A 19,375-nucleotide genomic window follows, 5' to 3' on the forward strand; every position below is an offset into this window, starting at 1 on the left:
TGAACAAGAGTGAGGAGAAATATCTCTCAAGGATCTTATTATAAAGATATTTAATATGAGGTCCACACCTCTTTCAACCATACCCCTCAGAGAACTGTTGAGTCCTCCACTTTTCCACGGTGTTAGCACCCAGTATGCCCACACTAGCTTTACATGGTGATAAGTCTACTTGCACAATTGGAACTGATGATTTAACATCCATTACATTTTTCTTTTCGGCTCATTATGCAAACAGAATAACCAGTTGGACAAAAAACGTAAACAAAGGACAGTTTATTCACACTTTCTATTGTACAGGATACAAACACCATGAGCTGTGGTTTAGGCCTCTACAGCAGCATTGGATGGAGAAATGAGGCTTTTGGTGCTGAAGGGATATCTCCTGCTGCTCAGAGGTACGGCTCGTCTGTGGAGAGTGGTGGGTCTTTATATACAGCACCCGGGGTAACTGGAGGCTTTGGGGCTTCAGCAACTTGGCTAGAAGAGATTTAACAAAATACATGTTCGATGATTCAGCTAAAACTGCAAATGGACATTTTCATAGAGGAGGGAAAACAGACACTGTGGTTTCTCAGTGTTGGCAGCAGGATATAAAGGCTCATGTTAAAATACTTCAGAGTAATACATCTTGGGCAGAAAGCTCAAACTTATTGTTTGATTTAAAGCTCACGTCAGGGCAACACTGGCAGAGTGAGCAGCATGTTTTCGACACGGAAAGTCTTGCATTCCATTTTGGTGCTCATCTTATCAGGTCAGAGCGGCCACACTGTCTGCATGACATGCAGGCGTGTGAGCTGCGCTGCTCTTCTTCTTCAAGGTCTCGCCTATCATCTCTGTGTGCTGAAAGCAGTTCACAGCACAATAGACAATGAAAATGATTTTTCACCACATGTTTGTCAAATATATCACAAAAATACATATTTGTAACACTTTGTTTACCCATTTCAAAGTAAAAGCACTCCAGCATTTCTATTGACTGAATCCATTCTTTCAGTTTAACAAGTATTTTTTGTTATTGTATTGATGACAGGCACAGCCATCATGTACTGCACATATGGCCAGTGTGGCCCAAGCTTCACTGCACCTCCACTTACTTCAACTATGACCATAACTACTATCTCATATATTCATGTAGTACCCACCTGACTTATATAAATGCATCCATTGTGTTGTGAGGGAAATTTTTTTTTCTTGTTACCAGTCTGCAGTGATTAAGTTATTTACCTGCCAGCAGTGAGAGCCTTCTGTGATGACATGACGACTGTGGCAGGTACTGACAGTCTGCGTCCATCTCTGGTGAAGTAGTAGTTGCTGGCGTACTTGTGGCTCGGGCCAACAGGCAGTTTGGGCGGTGGCTGTGTCCTACAGAAAACAAAGTTCTTTCAAAGATGTAGCTACAGCAAATAAAAGAACTGGGGGAAAAAAATGCATATGAATGACATTTCATGTTTGGAAGCACAGGGTGAGGTGAGGGGTATTCAGCTTAAAATGCAACTTCACCACTAGATATCAATGAATTCTACACACAGGACCTTGAAATGTTGAGGTGGTAACGACGCTCTAAGAAGCAGAAGTCTTGATTTCTGATCTTTCATTGCTTTACATGCAGCAGTTGTGTCTTTTTCAAACCAGCGAAAAGCACAACGGTGTTTTTTTCTGACAATGCAGCCCCTGATTCACTTTCAACACAGGTATCGGAATTGATTAGCATCCGTTGGTTCTCCCGGGGTCAAGACCACAGCTGTCAGAGGGTCTTACCTCTTTGCAATCTCCTCATATCGCAGCTGGAGTTTGGTTTGCAGGTCCCGCTGAAAAAGTTTAAAAGTTATTTCATTAACAGAGCAGACTGATCGCAGGAACACTGTGCACAACCCTGCAGCTAGCTCCTCAATGCTACATGCTAACTAACAATGGCAGGTTAAATTATTCCCCCGCGGAGATAAGCCTGTGTCACATTAACACCACGTCTTGGCTTCAGTTTAAAGTCTGTTTCTTACCCCTGCTAAGAAATTTCGAAGCCTCTGGATGATTTTGGTGGCGGTCGCCATGTTTGCTGTTGTGAAGGACACGGGGCTTCTTCTGTGGTGTTGAGCGGAGTCTCTCAGCACGTCGCTGCCCCCCGGAGGATACAGAGGAGAACTGCAGCAATAGATGTGAATTAGTGACCAGGTCATTCACATCCTCAGCAGAGCGATTGTATGTCAAAGTTTGGGTAAATAATTATATGTGTATGTTAAATTTGAGTGAAAAGAAAAAAATACATTTAAAAAAATCATCATATGTTAATGCACTGTTATTTTTTAAATTAAATTAATCAAAACATGAATAACACTTATGAACTCATTTGGCCTTAACTTAACTTAAGACAGGTCAACAATTGTCATTAGGAACTAGAATGGCATATCTCTGCATAATTCCACCAAGTCCCAACAGCTCTCTCTTTGGATTTGCACCAAATTGGACACATTTATAAAAATCAAGTGTCAATTTGTCATATGCAAGTTAACACAGGGTCAAAAGCACAATGAAAGGTGTTGGACAAGAATAAATCAATAAGCTCAGCAATGCAGTAGTTAAATTAAAATAAAAGCAAGGTAGAAAGTGCTTAATAGAAAAAAGTCAAATACATCACGAAACTAAGACTATATACATTCAAAGATGCAATGTGAGATTCGTTGCAAATGAAGTGATGACTTTAACTGTGTGGAGTGTATGTGTGTAGTTATTGCACCATATGTGTAACAGTTGTGATTCACATGTTTCCGAATAATGCGCAAACAGGCAGGAAAAATGTGCAGAGGGTCAAGATCCATGAATTATTACCTGAAAAATCCACAAAAATGTTGTTAAATAGTGAATATGGCCCGAATAACACAAACAAGTTCAGGCCACATTTGGAACCTTTGGTTAATGTGTGGAATTGCTTCGGCTTACTTGTGACTCAGATCTGGCCCGACTGTCATCACTTCATGCAATATGTGGGCTGTATGTGGTGTGAGCAGGATGGATGGATGGACGAGATGAGACCCCGGAGCTGTGTGGTTCGACCCAGCCTCGGCCACAGACCCCTCATGAATGTGCAGCTTGAGAGTATCAGTGTGGAGACAGGCAATGCATCGGCCAGGCCTGGAGGTGTGACCACGCACCCAACTGCTCTGACAACAGCCACGAGGACTGTGGACTGTGGTGAGTGATGTGATCTGACTCTTTCATTTCTGCCAACACCACTGACTGTGTTACATTAAAATTACACCTTTATCTAAAGCAACTCACTTTTTTTGGAAAAACAATAAAGGATCCCACTCAGATTTGTTGAGCTCACTGGCTTCTCACACGTGTAACAGAGGAGCTAGGAATAGAACCAACAATTAATAGCTGAACTGCTCAACCACCTGAGTGCAGCATCAATGTGGTGCGTGCAAAGTCGCACCAGGTGTTCTGCTCCGACTCAGACAGAGAGAGATTTTATTTTTTATTTTTACAAAAACCCCAACCCACTATTTTTATATTTGCATTGTTAAAATCTGTCCGTTTTAAAATAAAGTGCTAATGTAAATTAATAATTAAAAATACATCAATCAGTTAAAAAATGTGGAAAAGACAGCTGATCGTTGGTTACAGTGCGGATTATGGTTTTAAAGAGAGAGAGAGACAGAAAGAGAGAGAGACAGACAGACAGACAGAAAGAGACAGAAAGTGAGAGAAAGGGGGGGGGGAGAAAGAGAGCGAGAAAGAGTCAGAAATTATAGATTTATTATATCTCTGTAGACCAGCTGTTGGTCTGTGATGGAGCAGATAACCTCACTGTGTCCTGACATCAGCCTGAAACTCTCCAGGTCATGAGTCGCTCTGTAAAAACCTGCAGCACTGACATCCTGTCCACCCTGTTGGTTCGTCTCACACTTTATCTGGACTATCCAAGAAAATGGCTCCATTCATGCGGGAAGCCGACTTGACGCTGCGGTAACCGAAATGGATGCAGAAATGGACTTATTCTCTTTCCTGAAAACGCGAAATATACCTGATAGTGTCATCAACCAACTTAAAGATGATAAGGTAAATATAGATGTTAACTTTAGTGACATAAAGTAAGCAATACATGTCTAGCCTAATGATGCTAGCTTTCTCTATCTGCTATGTTAATGTAATTTTTCAAATGTTTTTGACGTGTGCCTTGCTTATTACAGATCGACATCAACTTCATAGATGTTATGACAGATGAGGAGTTAGGACAGTATATCAAACCATTTGGGGACAGACTTGCACTCAGAGCATTTTGTCGTAAAAGAACTGTGACAAACGAAAAGTCAGGAGGAGTGGAGACAGTGAAGTCCGCTCACATGCAAAGAGTAAGAGACAGGCTCGGGGAACATCGGAAAACTCCCGCCAACAGAGACACGGAAGGCTCTGGTATTGTTGGCAATAAACATGCAGTCAAAGCCACTCGGCGGGTTGAAATGGGATGGCTCCACTTTGATAACGGCACTTATCACCAGATCAAAACAAGAAATGGAGGTGGAACACGGCACCTGTCAGTCCAGAAATCAGTAACTATGGGTGAACTGCTGGAGACGGGCAAGGGCTTGTTTTTTCAAAATGGATATTCATCCAAAGGACCGGTGGAAGACTTCGAGTTTGATATTCGTGATTACAATCACTATGCGCCGGTATGGCCGGCCACTTGCCGTGCAAGAGAGTTGGAAGTCGGTGTCAATGTGCACATTGCACTGGCAATGGATGGAAGAGAAAGTGCTCTGCCTTACCTGTATGTATGGGAATGTGCCCCAAGGTATAACACGCCAGCGTCCCTTTCATGTCTCGGAGCAGTGCTCCTTTCTCGGTTTTGCTAGTTACTACCGTTGCTTTGTGGAGGCAACAGTTGGTGGCCGAGCTTGCAGGCATTAAGCCCAACAAAAGGTCAGGTCAGGCCCTGGGCACCGCATGGACACTTCAGTGTGAGGAAAGTTTTGAGGACTTAAAGTCAAGGTTGGTTACAGCCCCTGTACTGACATATACTGATTTTTCATGCCCTTTCATCTTAGAGATTGATGCCAGCCATAGTGGCCTTGGGGCTGTCTTACCACAGGAGACGGACAACCGTGTCAGGCCCGTGGCTTACACCAGCAGAGGCCTTCGGCCCATGGAGTGCAACATGTTAAACTACAGCTCCATGAAGCTGGAATTCCTTGGGCTCAAGTGGGCCATGACGGAGAAGTTCTGGGAGTACTTGCTGGGGCATAAGTGTGTTGTGTACACTGAAAATAACCCGTTGAGCTATCTCCTGTCTGCCAAGCTGGGGGCCACTGAACACCGATGGGCTGCTCAACTGGCTGCTTTTGATTTTGACCTAAAGTATCGCTCAGGTCGCAACAATAAAAATGCAGATGCCCTTTCATGGCAGTATGTATCTGCTCCCAACATAGTGGCACATTCCTTGCCTGGAACCTCTGCCCCACCAGTCTCCATCGAGATTCACGTCCGGCTCCTGTAATGCTGGCAACTCAGTCAATGGTCTCTGTTCTCCCGTCCATTCTGCTTCTGACATCTGTTCCTTGCAGGAGGCTGATGCCCTGCTAACGGATGTCTTTGTGTTTTGGCGGCGGAAGGCATCGCCTATCTCAGTTGAAAGGGGACAGCTTTCCAGGTCGGCTAAGGCACTTTTGCATTAGTGGGACCGCCTAGGGGAGAAGGACGGGGTCCTCTTCCGCCAGGTCTTCCGCCCAGATGGGGGAGAACAGTTACTACAGCTCGTTTTGCCTGCAGTCCTCAAGCAGGAGACTTTGAACCAGCTACACCAAGAACATGGCAACCAGGGCATTGAGCGTACCGCTGAACTAGTCCGGTAGTGCTGCTACTGGCTGGAATGTCTTCAGACATCAAGCAGTGGGTCCAAGAATGCGAGCGCTGCTAGGTTGCTAAGGACTCAGGACGCTTGTCCCATAGCTTCATGGGCCATCTGCTCACTTCTAGGCCAAACGAAATCCTAGCTGTGGATTTCACACTCTTAGAGCCTTCCCGGAATAGGTTGGAGAACATTTTGGTCATGACTGATGTGTTCAGCAAGTTCACTGTAGCTATCCCTACACGGGATTAACAGGCCTCCACTGTGGCCCAGGTTCTGCTTTCTGATTGGTTCTATAAGTTCAGGGTTCCAAGCCGCATTCACTCTGACCAAGGAAGGAGCTTTGAGAGTTCCTTGATCCATCAGCTTTGTTGTCTGTACGGAGTTGCAAAATCCCGCACCACTCCGTACCACCCAGCAGGTAACGGTCAGTGTAAGCAGTTTAACCGCACTCTTCACAACCTCCTGCCTACCCTTCTACCGTCGCAGAAACAGGATTGGGCCTCTTGTTTGCCACAGGTATTATTCTGCTGTAACACCACACTTCATCAGGCTACTGGGGAGTCTCCTTTTTGTCTGATGTTTGGACAGGAACCCCGACTTCCGGTTGACTTCCTCTTGGGTCGAGTCCAGGACCCAGTACCAGGTGAGGTACAGGGCTGGGTGGTTGAACACTAAGCCAGACTGAGAATAGCCTTTGAGGGTGCACATGAGCGGCTGTTGGCAGCTGCTGGCCGACGGAAGGAGCAGCACGATCAACGGGGCCAAAATGTACCTATGCTGGGTCAGTTAATGTACATGAGAAACCACAGTGCCCGGGGTCGTCACAAGATCCAAGATCTCTGGAGCTCAGTAATTTACCAAGTTTTGAAGGCTCCTCTTGGTGAGGGAGCAGTGTACACTGTTGCACCTGTGAATGACCTGCACAAGGTCAGGAATATGCATCACATATGTTTTCTTCTCTTTAATGAATTAAATTACACTTGTTGCAAGGATTCACAATTTCTCTGTTTCCTTTTGAAACAACAAACAAACATTTATTCTAACAGTACATAAACACACCGCTACCATCACTGTTTTAATACAATGAAATTTTTACAAATGTTTGACAATGAAACAAATGAAAAACCAACAATCAATAAACCCTGTTTAATAGTAACCATTGTGGCAGCTTTATTCCTGAACCCTGAGTTATATTTCTCTTGTATTTACAACTATATTTAACATTTGTTTGACATAATTTGGTCGAGGCAAAGTGTTGCAAGTAGAACATATTGTTCAAACATAAATACACAGGATGTTCTAGAAAAATAAAGAAAACTGTACATATATGAGCTTAAGCTGAAAATGAAATAACATCACAACATATGTTTTAAAAACCCTGAGCAATTATTTTTCAATATTTTTCAAGACTTTTTGGAGTACTGCAGTAGTAAAAGGTATTGTTCAAAAGATTGGAATAAAGGTTTACAAAAAAGATTTCATGAAGTACAAATGATTTAACTGAAATTACCACCTTATGTTTGTTATGCAGAATTTCTTCTTCCTCCCGGCCACTGTGTGGCACTATGCTAGGGTTATGGTCCCCTGATTGCTGGGTGGTGCAGGTCTGCTGTTTATAACCGGTTGGGCAGCCACACCAAGCCCCTTCTAGAATTGCGGTCCAACACCAAGCCCCAGTCAAAACAAAATCCCACAGACACTCTCACCAAACTGACAAAAATTATAAAGAGATATAACACACAAAACACACACCCAGATGCAATCATCATTAAAGACCCACCCACAGATACAATGGTAAAATATGGGATCTTCAACAAATTCTGTGTCAGAAACCACTTTCTATCATATATGTGATTATACTGCATCTACAAAAAAATAAAACAATGACAACAATTATTAAAAAGGCCATCCACACCCATTCCAGTGCCGTATTGTCGGTCTATATTTGTTTTGCTGATTAGGCCTGTCCTGCATCTTCTCTACTCTTTACATTCATTGTGGGACGACCTACAAACATAATGGGCATAACTTCCTCCATAAGAATTTTAAAGTCACCTGACTGGCTGTGCTTGTTATGCTATGGATAGCTGCTATCAGGGGTGTAGTTAAGCTTTTCAATTTATGTTTGAATGGTTTTCACAAGTTTTCCAATGAATCTCAACTCATTATTGTCCCATTCTTTGGGTTCTGCCACTTTACAGCTTGAAGAAAGAGCCCTAATGTCAAATGACAAAACTTGTAAGATTAATTTCATAACATTATTGAACCATGTGTGTAAAACTCTTCTAAAATTGCTCAGTAGGGGACAGCACATGTTTCCAACATGTGCTAGAACCAGGTGAAAATTGTGCCATATATCAAGTTTGTTCAATAAATCACTGTGTAGGCTGTCTGTCACATTGAGGTCAAGTTTGTTAAATAATCTTAAAATTTGCCAGTAGGGGGCACCATATACTTTTGTTTGGAGCCAAATTAAAGATTCTTCTTGAGAGTAGGTGCTGGATGCAAAGTGTTAAATTACGTATATGAAGAAGTTAAAAATGAACCAACTTCAGTTCGCAAAGGCAACGTTGTTTCAGCGTTACACTATATTTTGGACAATAATTCTTGTGTTTCATACAAATATAACTTTTACATTGCAGATAAAAGTACTCTGTCTGGTTTAGGTGAAACCTCTACCAGTGACATAATAAGTTGCGTCATAGACCTGCCATCAAATGATCACAGGGTATTGTCACCACCAGTGAGATTAATGCTACTAAAATGATTTCTTTGACAGTTCACATTTTAGATTGGGGTCATTTATTCTTTGCCACATAAGATAGTTGCCTGCTGGAAGGAATCTGTGCACCAGTAAAATCTCTTTATAAAAGCAAGGATCAAATTCATCTAGTTTTTTAGAGGGAATGTACATTCCTGAGGTCTTCACACCCATATGGGAAACAGGACTAAGTCCTGCTTTGGCCATACACATCCCCATGTAAACATCATCAATAGGAATAAAAGGGATGGACTGGGACATTTTGTATATGACCATAGCTGTATAGCCAGACAGGAGGAAGCCCCCACCACCACAATAAGGGGGATAAGAGTCTGACTCCTGTACTTGTACTGGGACATAGTACTTGCTCCATGGGTCTCTAATGGGCCCCACATACTGGATCAAATGTCCAGTAAAGAGGTGCTTGCTTCCATCATTGTCCCTGAGGCCTTGGAGATACTCAACCATGTTGTCTGTGTTGGCAAAAACATCATCATCACCATTTAGCAAGAAGCGAGCTTTCGGACAATTTCTTTCCATCCATTCTAAGAAGAGTACCTGCTTCAAGGTGAGGTTGTAGAACGTGTCTCTAAAGTCCCATTGAAGAATGTCATTGTATTCATTTTGTTCCATTTCAAGAAGTTTGTTCTGTCTTATTTTTTCAAAACCAGAACCCGTCACTCCTGAGATGAAGATCCTCTTGATCTGCACACCATTGTGCGACCTCTCTTTAGCCCAGGTTTTGCGCAGTACCTCTCGACGTTCATAGTTATCAGGAATGCTTTTAATGACCAGGAGGAGGAAGACTTCTGCAGATTTATCAGCTCCATCACATTTGTCAGGAGTGTCCAGTATCATGGGAAAATGTCGACAGTGTTTATTGTAGAGAAAGTCTTGTATATTTTGAGGAAGAGAGCTGAAGCCTTCGACATTTCCAGCAGATGTGTTTGTTTGGCATTTCGGCCAGGAGTATACATAGGAGTTGTTTGAGGGGGACTTTCTTATTTTAGTGCCCTCCTCTCTTACATGTATGGGGCTGCAGATGGGTCTTTTGTCAGTAAAATCTTTACAGAGATGGAAGACCAACAGACCCAAAGCTGCTGCCAGCAAGAATGTCGTGATGCTGATTTTTCCCATCTTTAAAACTCTGCGGAGAAAAAAAAAGATTTCTTATCAACACATCTCTGCACACAATTTTGTCATTCATGGAATTAAGTAAAAATGTCCAACACAGCCTCGACAAAATGTCTGCAATAAAAAAAAGCACACATTTCAATTTACTGTGTTGCTTTTTAACACCAGATTCCGAATTTTACATTTGAGGCCATAAATAAACATGTGCTTATTTAGATCCAGCGGATTCAGAACAACGTCATCATTCATTAGTCATTGACCATCATTCCACTCTGTCTTTTAGCTCTGTTTTTGGTCTCCACCGACTCCTGGGAGAAGTAAAATATCTCTACGATGTTAAGCAGCTAGTCACTGAGGTTGTCATTCTGATTCTAAGCAGGGAGTGCTCATGAGTTGCTAACAATAGCTGCCGGCATTGTCTGAAAATGCTATGCGAGTGGTGAGTGTGAATCAAACAGTAAAGTTGAGGCTAACTGCTTAAGAAGGAACTGAAACTTCGATAAATCTCTATAAAGCTACGAGGGGCTGCAGATTTAGATGAGAATTCCCATGTGGGGTCATCATTGTTATTATTCTGGACTGAAATGAGACACATTTTGAATATCACTGTTGCGAGGCAAACAGGAGAGAGCGGATTGAGCTTCTGAGCAGACATGAGGTGTTTTGAAAAATCCTTACATACTTTATTTTTACATGGAGTGGGGGGGTGGCAACAAATCAAATGCTGTAATGTCTCTTTGCTGTCATGTGTGAATTAGGTTGCACCGGTGATGTCAGACATTAAGTCAGTAAAACAAACTAAAATATGAGCTTAGTGAAAAAGGAACCGCCCAACATAACTTGACGTTTTCACATTTACTGCATAATGACAGAATTAATGAGCTGCCTGGACCTGGCACTAACCACACCCTGTTGCTCAGTGTGAAGAAACTATGCAGCAAAACCCACAACTGACTTATAGCTTAAAAATCTACCACAGCTAAATCAGTCAGTCAGTAAGCTGGGAGCAGCTCCAGTGTATTATATTATACTACTGTGGAAGACTACACGTTGAGCCTATCAGAAGCCTTAATATCACATTATGTATATTACACGGACACACACACACACACACACACACACACACACACACACACACACACACACACACACACACACACACACACACACACACACACACACACACACACAAGCATACTCTTCCCTTAACCATCACACATTCATTTCCAAACCTAACCTACACCTGCTTTTAAAACTTCTTTAAACAGACTGGCCAAAATGTCCTCACTTTGCCAAAATGTCCTCAATCTGTAAAGTCTTTGCTCAAAACCTCGAGTGTCACAAAGAAACACAAATACAAATGCAGTTGGTTACACATTTACCCTTTAAAACATTAATTAACACTCTTATATTCCATGACTTAAAAATGACCGGAGTTCATCATTTCTGTCTGACTCAAATGCATACATTAGAACATTTTAAAAATATGATATCAACATAAGTAGGCTTACAGTCAGTTGTTGGAAAAGCTGGCAGGCAACAAGAAAACCTCCAAAAAATTAAGAAACAATCCACACAGTAAAAACTGGGAAATGGACAGGAACAAAAACCAGCTGAGGAAAACTAATCTGGATTTAACAGGTGATGGGTTTCACATCTGAGTATAACAAACACTTTGGGGTGGGACAAAGAATCACAATAGCAGGAGCCAAGATGATGACAAGAGCTAAAGCAACAAAGAGACACACCACATATATATGAATAACTTTGGTCGAGCAAAACAGGAAAAACATGTCTGACTATCTCTCTCTCTCTCTCTTTCTGTCTCTCTCTTTTTATCCGCTCCCCTTTTCTCTCTCTGTCTGTGTCTCTCTCTTTCTGTCTCTCTCTTTCTCTTTCTGTCTCTCTCTCTGCCTGAGTCGGAGCAGAACACCTGCTGCTCTTCATCAGTTACTCAAGCCCCTTTATATGCTCTGCCCTGCCAGGTCGTAGATTCAGCTTCCACTTAGTAACACTAGCTCCTTATTACATCTATTGTGATTGAAGTCTTTTTGGCCTTGACTCATCACCATTGTGTTCTCCTCTTCTCCCCCGGTCCCTGTCACTCTGAATTACTACAACAACACCGCTCCACTGCTCACTCTGAACCCCAGCTGTCCCCTGCCTCCTGCTCGGTTCTGGTTTTGGATTGAGACCCCCTGCCATCACCTTCATCTCTTGCTGCAGTATTTGCAATAAAAGCCCTGAACTCATCCGCCGTCCAGAGGAACAATGACAGATATTTATCCTTTAGAATTAATATTTGATATGTGATGACTGTTCAAATACACATTTGTACATGTTGTTTTAGTAGTGTTGACCTGGCCTGTGTGACAGCACTGTGTCCTGCTCTCAAGAGGAAAGACAAATAAGCACAGAGGATTTAATTTCCCCCAGGAAACTGATTCTTACTGATAAGAGAGAGGACTCCGGTGAATGTTGGATCAGATACACTCGTGGCAGGAACAGCGACAGCAGGAGTTTCTTGAGAATAATTTTGTCCAGTGTCTGGAAAAACACAGCTGAACTCATGACTCTCAGAGAGCAGGTCGAACACACACCCGTGCCGGGACGTCCACATACATATGATACACATACCCTAAGAAGCAGCAGAATGTCCTAATATTGAGATGAATCAGTGATTGCAAGGCTCTCACAGGGAACTGGTGTGACTGTTGGTGTTACATATTAAACTTTCCACTTGTTATCTTTAAGAGTCCAATGTGTCAAAATTGTTCGGCAGGTTTTATTCACCTTGACTAATATTTATCTGGCTTGAAGAAAACAAAAAGGTGGTGACGTGACTCAAACAGTGCGAGGTCTGAATTTCAGTGAAAAAAGTCCCAATGAACATAGAATATTGCCTGATATTCACATTAATTGTATCAAGGTTGGAAAACTAAAAATCTGTTTATTTTTCCATGACACATATTTAAATTGATCTTTTTCCTGAATTTCATTGATTAAGAGGTGTACATTGAAACTTACTTGTGTAAAAATAAATTTACTTCTGTTACTGTACTCAGGTAAATGTTCATGTACCACTAAAGTAAGATGAATCAAAATGAAATGAAAGTTGAAGTAAACTAGAGGAAGACTTTTCTGAGACCTGATAGTAGATTTCTGTCTGGTTTGTTGACCATAACGCTTGAGTGGCTTAACAAAGAGACTCTTGGTTTTGAATCATAAGACTGACCTGCCATTTAAAGATGTAGACGCCCGGGCATTATTATTTCATGCTGCACCAAAGTTGTTGATTGACTTATTACCAACCATCCTTGTGAAAATCCTTAACAACTTAACTGTGGTGGTAAAGCCGTGTAAGTCAATGTTTTCTTGCTGTCTCCTCTTTGCACATAACATGTTTATTTTCACTGCTAACCTTTTTCTTGCACTGACTTAACAATCAGTGTTCATAATAAAATGAAAGTAAATTTGCTTTATCAAAGTTCAAATTTGTGACTTGGACATTTGCATTTCAGCTATTTCAAAAGGGTTTGTTAAGCAGTTGACAGCATCTTTAGAACCAAGTTCACAGCTTTTCAAAGTAAAAAGCTCTGACTTAACTGTATTTGAGTTGAAAAGTAAAAGGATGGTAATATATGAATCCAGATCAGAATATGGACTTAGAACCCAACATGTGTTGATGTATTTCCATGGAATGTGTAGCCTCTCCCTGTGTAAATACATGATCATAAGTAATGTGTTTAACCATCTCTTTGAGTCCAGTTTTGTTAGCAAATCCAAATCCATGGAAAAGCCTTTAAAGCAAACAGTATGTAATTTCCACACTGTGATGCAACAATGTGCGAAATGCATTATTAGACCCACAGTTGTGCTTTGAGCACTGCTTCTTCTATTTCCTCCTGTGAACTAACAGAACAAACAACTCAGATGAAAACATGACATAACCACCAAAGGTAAAAATGTAAATCTGTATGTGGCTCGACCCTCTGAGAGGGCTGCTTCTGCCAGCACGATGTTTTTACATAGGGTTTGCCTCATAAATTGAACAGAGAGAGAGCCTACTGCCCATCACCTGAAGTTCTTTATGTCAACATTTACTTCAGCCCTTGTGTGGTTTCTGACTATGTCCTTGTACAAAAGTAGGCCTATATATTCAAATAAATGTCAGTAATATACAGTATGAACTCCTGCTCCTACAAATATTCCACAATAAAATTATTTTAAAAATAAAGAAATGGATTCAGTGGACAGATATGCTCGAGCGATTTTATTTTGAAACTGGTACAGGAAGTTTTGCAAACATTTATGTATTGGACTGATAAACGCTGACACTATGCTGAAAGATTTGCTCTCTTTATTTTACTGTGAACCACACAGGGCACAGAAAAAAACTCAAATGTGTAGAAGAGCAGCTGTACTGCAGTCGGTGTGGCAGCTGTTACTGTTGTCGAGCGTTAAGGACAGAGGATGTCGCAACTTGTGAAGCCCTATGAGACATGGCGATTTGTGAATATGGGCTATACAAATCAAATTTGATTGATTCATTTAGCTCTATGTTGCTCTATGTGCTCCTTTCACAATCAAAAAACATTAAACACATGCACAAATGTTTCTCCAAATGTTTGCGGCCTCCGACAGGAAATGTGATCAAAGAGAGGAGGATGTGACAAGAAAAGCAGGATCCAGTTAGGACTGTGTTATGATTCAATTATGAAACACACACCACTGCACACACTATAATGTGGAGCTGCTGTGTTTGCTTTTCCATGGATTTAATCCTCTGTATTTTCTCACCAGCTAACTGCTCCTTCAGGACGTCACCCGTGATACATATAGGTGCTGTAGTGAGAAGAAAACTGCTCCACAGTGCAACTGCAGCCAGTGTGGCCTGCTGGGGATCAAGAGCGAAGGCTTTCAATATTGACTTATCAATCACAGTTGACCTGTTGGTTACCTTTGGTTTAGAGACCAACTATACAAGGAGTCATTGTATTAGATGGTTGATCCACATGTTAGCATAGTAATACGCTAAACCAAGATGGTGAACATGGAAAACATTATAGCTGATAAACATGTGCATGTTGGCCTTGTCTTTGTGAGCATGTGAGCCTGCTAATGTTGACACATATCACACGTTAACAGGCAGGAAAGGATCAGAAGCATCTTTTTACTAATGATCCTTTTCTTCTTATTAACTGATTATTTTGATGTTTCTCCCTGAAATCCATTAGACTATATGAAATCAGCCTCTATGTTCAGCACAGGGACTTAAATACACTTCTAATCTAAATGTCTTTCCCACAGTTGTAGAGGGACATTCTTTCAGTTCATTCAACTCAATCTATGATGGTTATCTCCCTATCCTTTATTCATCAGCACATGTAATGTCACCAAACTGGATCAAGCTCAAGTCATTCATGCTCACAAGTGAAGCAACTGACGTAAATGTGTTTTAGTGAAGTAAAGGTTAGCACAGTTTGAACACTTTGGAACGTCGAGGACTGAATTATATGAGTCATAGAATGGTAGAGCATATACCTCCACCAAGGCTCAACTGTCCCTTCAATTTAAGGGATTATACTTTGAAGGCTAGTGCTGCAGTGAGAAGAGGAAACCTCATTCTGAAGAACACGTCAGGCTGGGGCGTTGCACCTGGCAACAATGTTGATGATACTGTCAAATCTTGCCACATTGCATTCTGTCAGTAGTTCCATCTCAATTATAAATCTTGCTATACAAACAGCAGTGCTAAGATGTGACAGCTCAGGTGTTTCTGCTGCAACTGTTTGTCTTGTTCATTTATGCTGCACGTTGCTGTTCTTCCTGTTGGTCTTGAAACAGCTCATACCCTACATTGCGAAACGTCTCTTTTAGAGCAGTGATAGTACAGATTTGGTCATCTTTGTCGTAACAAATCACTTTGAGCTGCATTTTATGTATGAAAGGTGCTGTATAAATAGAATGTATTATTATAATAGTATTATCTTGAAAGGTTTACATTTGGATCAGAGTGATTCAATTAATCTTGCTTTGGAAAACGCGGCATTAAAACATCCTGGATAGCAAAGCAAGGGATTTCCAAATCTGATCATTGATGAACCACTGAGCCCTGGAGACAATGAATGTGTGTGTAACACTTCCTGACCTTCTATCCAAAGGTTGAGATATTTTGGTCAGGACACATGTGGTGGACTGACCCAGTGTGTGGCGGCTGCAGACGCTACAGCTCCACTATGGTACCTGTATATAGGGCCTTGTCATCGCCGGGCCCAGTACAGTGTGTGGTTTGAGGCCAAAGCCGCCACGGGCCCGAGTCCTGATAAATGTGGGGCCAGTTCTACGTGCTCTGTGCCAGTCACGCTCATCCGGTGGGCTCCGAATGATTTTTGTTTTTGTTTTCTTCATACATGTGACATGTTTTTGCACAACCTGGATGAGCTGTGATACAATCGTGTGCATCAGCACTCAGTGAACAAATGTATCCTCAAACAAACCTAGATAAAGCAACAAGAGTCCTCAATGTTGCAGAACAGGACAGGATTTCCTGTCAGACTGGATTGTGTGGAGAGAAACAACAGTAGCGTGATAATGTGACCTCAGCAGTAGGTTTAAAACATTCGGTTTCCCCTGTGCTCATTGTCCTATCTCATGTATTTGAATGTGTTGTGAATGAAATGAACTGCCACCACAACATATTTCAAGCAGGAGGTGAACACATGATTGATCGACTTCAGATTTGTAAAATGTTTTGCTGTTTTTTAAGTGTTTGTCATTCTCTGCTCATTGAGAAGAGTTTAAAACCACAGCCACAGTGACAGCCACCACAAACATTTGGTCAAACCAGTAGACTGGATGATTTGGGTGGCGGTCGCCATGTTTGCTGTTGTGAAGGTCATGGTGTTCTTCTGTGGTGTTGAGCGGAGTCTCTCAGCACGTTGCTGCCCCCTGGAGGATACAGAGGAGAACTGCAGCAATAGATGCTCATTCCATGTGAATTAGTGACCAGGTCATTTACATCCTCAGCAGAGTGACTGTATGTCAAAGTTTGGGTAAATAATTATATGTGTATGTTGAATTTGAGTGAAAAGAAGAAAAATACATTGTAAAAAATCATCATATGTTAATGCTCTGTTATTTATTTAATTAAATTAATCAAAACATGAATAACACTTATGAACTCATTTGGCCTTAACTTAACTTAAGACAGGTCAACAATTGTCATTAGGAACTAGAATGGCATATCTCTGCATAATTCCACCAAGTCCCAACAGCTCCCTCTTTGGATTTGCACCAAATTGGACACATTTATACAAATCAAGTGTCAATTTGTCATATGCAAGTTAACACAGGGTCAAAAGCACAATGAAAGGTGTTGGACAAGAATAAATCAATAAGCTCAGCAATGCAATAGTTAAATTAAAAATAAAAGCAAGGTAGAAAGAGCTTAATAGAAAAAAGTCAAATACATCACGAAACTAAGACTATATACATTCAAAGATGCAATGTGAGATTCGTTGCAAATGAAGTGATGACTTTAACTGTGTGGAGTGTATGTGTGTAGTTATTGCACCATATGTGTAACAGTTGTGATTCACATGTTTCCGAATAATGCGCAAACAGGCAGGAAAAATGTGCAGAGGGTCAAGATCCATGAATTATTACCTGAAAAATCGACAAAAATGTTGTTAAATAGAGAATATGGCCCGAATAACACAAACAAGTTCAGGCCACATTTGGAACCTTTGGTTAATGTGTGGAATTGCTTCGGCTTACTTGTGACTCAGATCTGGCCCGACTGTCATCACTTCATGCAATATGTGGGCTGTATGTGGTGTGAGCAGGATGGATGGATGGACGAGATGAGACCCCGGAGCTGTGTGGTTCGACCCAGCCTCGGCCACAGACCCCTCATGAATGTGCAGCTTGAGAGTATCAGTGTGGAGACAGGCAATGCATCGGCCAGGCCTGGAGGTGTGACCACGCACCCAACTGCTCTGACAACAGCCACGAGGACTGTGGACTGTGGTGAGTGATGTGATCTGACTCTTTCATTTCTGCCAACACCACTGACTGTGTTACATTAAAATTACACCTTTATCTAAAGCAACTCACTTTTTTTGGAAAAACAATAAAGGATCCCACTCAGATTTGTTGAGCTCACTGGCTTCTCACACGTGTAACAGAGGAGCTAGGAATAGAACCAACAATTAATAGCTGAACTGCTCAACCACCTGAGTGCAGCATCAATGTGGTGCGTGCAAAGTCGCACCAGGTGTTCTGCTCCGACTCAGACAGAGAGAGATTTTATTTTTTATTTTTACAAAAACCCCAACCCACTATTTTTATATTTGCATTGTTAAAATCTGTCCGTTTTAAAATAAAGTGCTAATGTAAATTAATAATTAAAAATACATCAATCAGTTAAAAAATGTGGAAAAGACAGCTGATCATTGGTTACAGTGCGGATTATGTTTTTAAAGAGAGAGAGAGACAGAAAGAGAGAGACAGACAGACAGACAGAAAGAGACAGAAAGTGAGAGAAAGGGGGGGGAGAAAGAGTCAGAAATTATAGATTTATTATATCTCTGTAGACCAGCTGTTGGTCTGTGATGGAGCAGATAACCTCACTGTGTCCTGACATCAGCCTGAAACTCTCCAGGTCATGAGTCGCTCTGTAAAAACCTGCAGCACTGACATCCTGTCCACCCTGTTGGTTCGTCTCACACTTTATCTGGACTATCCAAGAAAATGACTATGGCTCCATTCATGCGGGAAGCCGACTTGACGCTGCGGTAACCGAAATGGATGCAGAAATGGACTTATTCTCTTTCCTGAAAACGCGAAATATACCTGATAGTGTCATCAACCAACTTAAAGATGATAAGGTAAATATAGATGTTAACTTTAGTGACATAAAGTAAGCAATACATGTCTAGCCTAATGATGCTAGCTTTCTCTATCTGCTATGTTAATGTAATTTTTCAAATGTTTTTGACGTGTGCCTTGCTTATTACAGATCGACATCAACTTCATAGATGTTATGACAGATGAGGAGTTAGGACAGTATATCAAATCATTTGGGGACAGACTTGCACTCAGAGCATTTTGTCGTCAAAGAACTGTGACAAATGAAAAGTCAGGAAGAGTGGAGACAGTGAAGTCCGCTCACATGCAAAGAGTAAGAGACAGGCTCGGGGAACATCGGAAAACTCCCGCCAACAGAGACACGGAAGGCTCTGGTATTGTTGGCAATAAACATGCAGTCAAAGCCACTCGGCGGGTTGAAATGGGATGGCTCCACTTTGATAACGGCACTTATCACCAGATCAAAACAAGAAATGGAGGTGGAACACGGCACCTGTCAGTCCAGAAATCAGTAACTATGGGTGAACTGCTGGAGACGGGCAAGGGCTTGTTTTTTCAAAATGGATATTCATCCAAAGGACCGGTGGAAGACTTCGAGTTTGATATTCGTGATTACAATCACTATGCGCCGGTATGGCCGGCCACTTGCCGTGCAAGAGAGTTGGAAGTCGGTGTCAATGTGCACATTGCACTGGCAATGGATGGAAGAGAAAGTGCTCTGCATTACCTGTATGTATGGGAATGTGCCCCAAGGTATAACACGC

General features: G+C 41.7%; 1 protein-coding gene and 2 pseudogenes across 1 annotated transcript; 1 reads left to right on the forward strand and 2 right to left on the reverse strand.

Moving 5' to 3' along the window:
• Positions 1-258: 258 nt before the first annotated feature.
• ndufa7 (NADH:ubiquinone oxidoreductase subunit A7) lies at positions 259-2,134 on the reverse strand. The gene is made up of 4 exons (XM_020098346.2): positions 1,998-2,134; positions 1,759-1,808; positions 1,225-1,362; positions 259-477 (listed from the first exon to the last, which is right to left on the reverse strand). The coding sequence occupies exons 1-4, from the start codon at positions 2,046-2,048 to the stop codon at positions 390-392; spliced, it is 327 nt and encodes a 108-aa protein (XP_019953905.2). The 5' UTR covers positions 2,049-2,134; the 3' UTR covers positions 259-389.
• Positions 2,135-4,074: 1,940 nt separating this feature from the next.
• LOC138407302 (uncharacterized) overlaps positions 4,075-19,375 on the forward strand; it is a 31,810-nt pseudogene continuing 16,509 nt past the window's right edge.
• On the reverse strand, positions 6,792-11,522 carry LOC138407178 (N-acetyllactosaminide beta-1,3-N-acetylglucosaminyltransferase 3 pseudogene; annotated as a pseudogene).

This window comes from Paralichthys olivaceus, chromosome 3 (genome assembly GCF_024713975.1).
Source record: "Paralichthys olivaceus isolate ysfri-2021 chromosome 3, ASM2471397v2, whole genome shotgun sequence".
NCBI lineage: Eukaryota > Metazoa > Chordata > Actinopteri > Pleuronectiformes > Paralichthyidae > Paralichthys > Paralichthys olivaceus.